This window comes from Anarrhichthys ocellatus, unplaced genomic scaffold (assembly GCF_004355925.1).
Source record: "Anarrhichthys ocellatus isolate YVR2014 unplaced genomic scaffold, GSC_Weel_1.0 scaffold8785, whole genome shotgun sequence".
In the NCBI taxonomy this organism is placed as follows: Eukaryota; Metazoa; Chordata; class Actinopteri; order Perciformes; family Anarhichadidae; genus Anarrhichthys; species Anarrhichthys ocellatus.
In genome coordinates, this window is record NW_022288759.1 from 1 (window position 1) to 1,608 (window position 1,608).

General features: G+C 42.4%; 1 protein-coding gene across 1 annotated transcript; it reads left to right on the forward strand.

Annotated features, from left to right (window-relative positions):
- Positions 1-250: 250 nt before the first annotated feature.
- LOC116380780 (arachidonate 12-lipoxygenase, 12R-type-like) lies at positions 251-1,602 on the forward strand (the record flags this gene model as incomplete). Its single annotated transcript, XM_031842645.1, has 4 exons — positions 251-555; positions 903-1,107; positions 1,263-1,344; positions 1,596-1,602. Coding segments are annotated over exons 1-4 (537 nt in total), but the record flags the coding sequence as incomplete, so codon positions are not given.
- Between the last annotated feature and the right edge of the window lie 6 nt (positions 1,603-1,608).

The following is a 1,608-nucleotide window of genomic DNA, read 5'->3' on the forward strand; positions in this document are numbered from 1 at the left end:
AAACAAAACAAAATAAATTCCTCCAAAACAAAAGATTAAGATCCTCCGCACTGCGTTGGAGTACGGAAGATTGCTCTCTTGCGGAGCTCCTCTGGACTATGTTATGAAGCCAGACAAGACGGCATTTAGTTTACCGGGATATCTGGGACTTCCACAACACATTACTAAGTAGAAATACAGGTTATTTTTTCCATGGTTGATGGCGGACAGTTGAACGGCTTCAAGGGTGATAAGCCACGCCCCCTCTCTGGCACGTCTAGCGCGATTCACGCGAATGAACACAAATAGTCCCCAGCGAGAACAGTGGCGCGAATGACGCGTTTAACGTTTGGTGTGAACAGTGCTGAGAATGGTTATTATTTTTCTCTCCCCACCAGGATTCCTCTGCTTGCCAGTGTGAAAATGGTCAATTATATAGTGACCGTAGCAACTAGCAATCTCGCAGCTGCCGGCACTTTTAACAGTGTCTGCATTAAGCTGGTGGGCACAGATGGGGAGAGTGAACGCACCTGGCTGATAGGCTTCAAAGGACCTTTCGCCTTCTTCAGTGGAGCAGTGAGTCTGAAATATCGGTCTAAATGTATAACATACTGTCTCAACTTTAGCTATATGAGATTATGGCACATTAAATATCAATCTAGAGAAGCTGATGTAAACTCTGGTCAACTCAGACTCATATGTGCAGCAACAGGATATGTGCTGCTCTGTAACTCTTTAACTTACGGCCACAAAGGTGATAAAAGCAACAAAACAAATCCCAATAAATTGATATTTTATGCAGTGCCACATTCAGTAGTGTATGATGAAGTATTGGGATGTTACAGCTCAGTTCTTAGTTATCAAATCAAAACGTTTTGATCTCTTGTATGAATGTTTTCAACCCATTTCTGTCATTACTCCAGGTGTCCAGTTTTACCGTGTCCTGCCCCGACTCCATTGGAAAGCTGGTCCTAATAGAGATAGATAAACCGTTGTTCCTACTGTTCTTTGAAGACTCTTGGTTCCCTGCCAAGGTGGAAGTGAGATCCCCTGAGGGTGACACCTACAACTTTCCCATCTACCGCTGGATCTCTGACAATGAGGTGCACCGCTTCAGAGAGGGAACAGGTTTGTGTGAATTAGACTTGTCAAACATCCTGTACGCTGTTCACTGACCACAGAAGACCTAAAAGAAGGAAATGCTGGTCTATAAGGAGGCTGGAGTAACCAACTCGCTGTATTTATCAACAATTTAAAACCATGTTGTAATTTCTTTCTTCAAGCTCTGAGAGTCTTTGAAGATGACCATGATCTTGGTAAGTACAGTCGGGATCAGGAGCTGAAGCAGCGAGAGGAAGACTATCGGTGAGCAATCAGAGCTTTTACACTTTTTAACTTCATGCATCCCAAAACTAACATTCATCTACGCCCTTTTGGGTGAAAATGAACCACCATATGACACTGTTACACTTGCCAGGGTTTATTGAAATGTATTTTGCAAAATTGCAATGTTGAAGTCAAGTTAAGTATATTATGCTTACATACTAAATTAAAACTGCTTATACACTGGTATCTGTGCAAAGTTCCTCATTACTCAGCTCTTCTCTATTTACCAGTTGGGATGTGTAT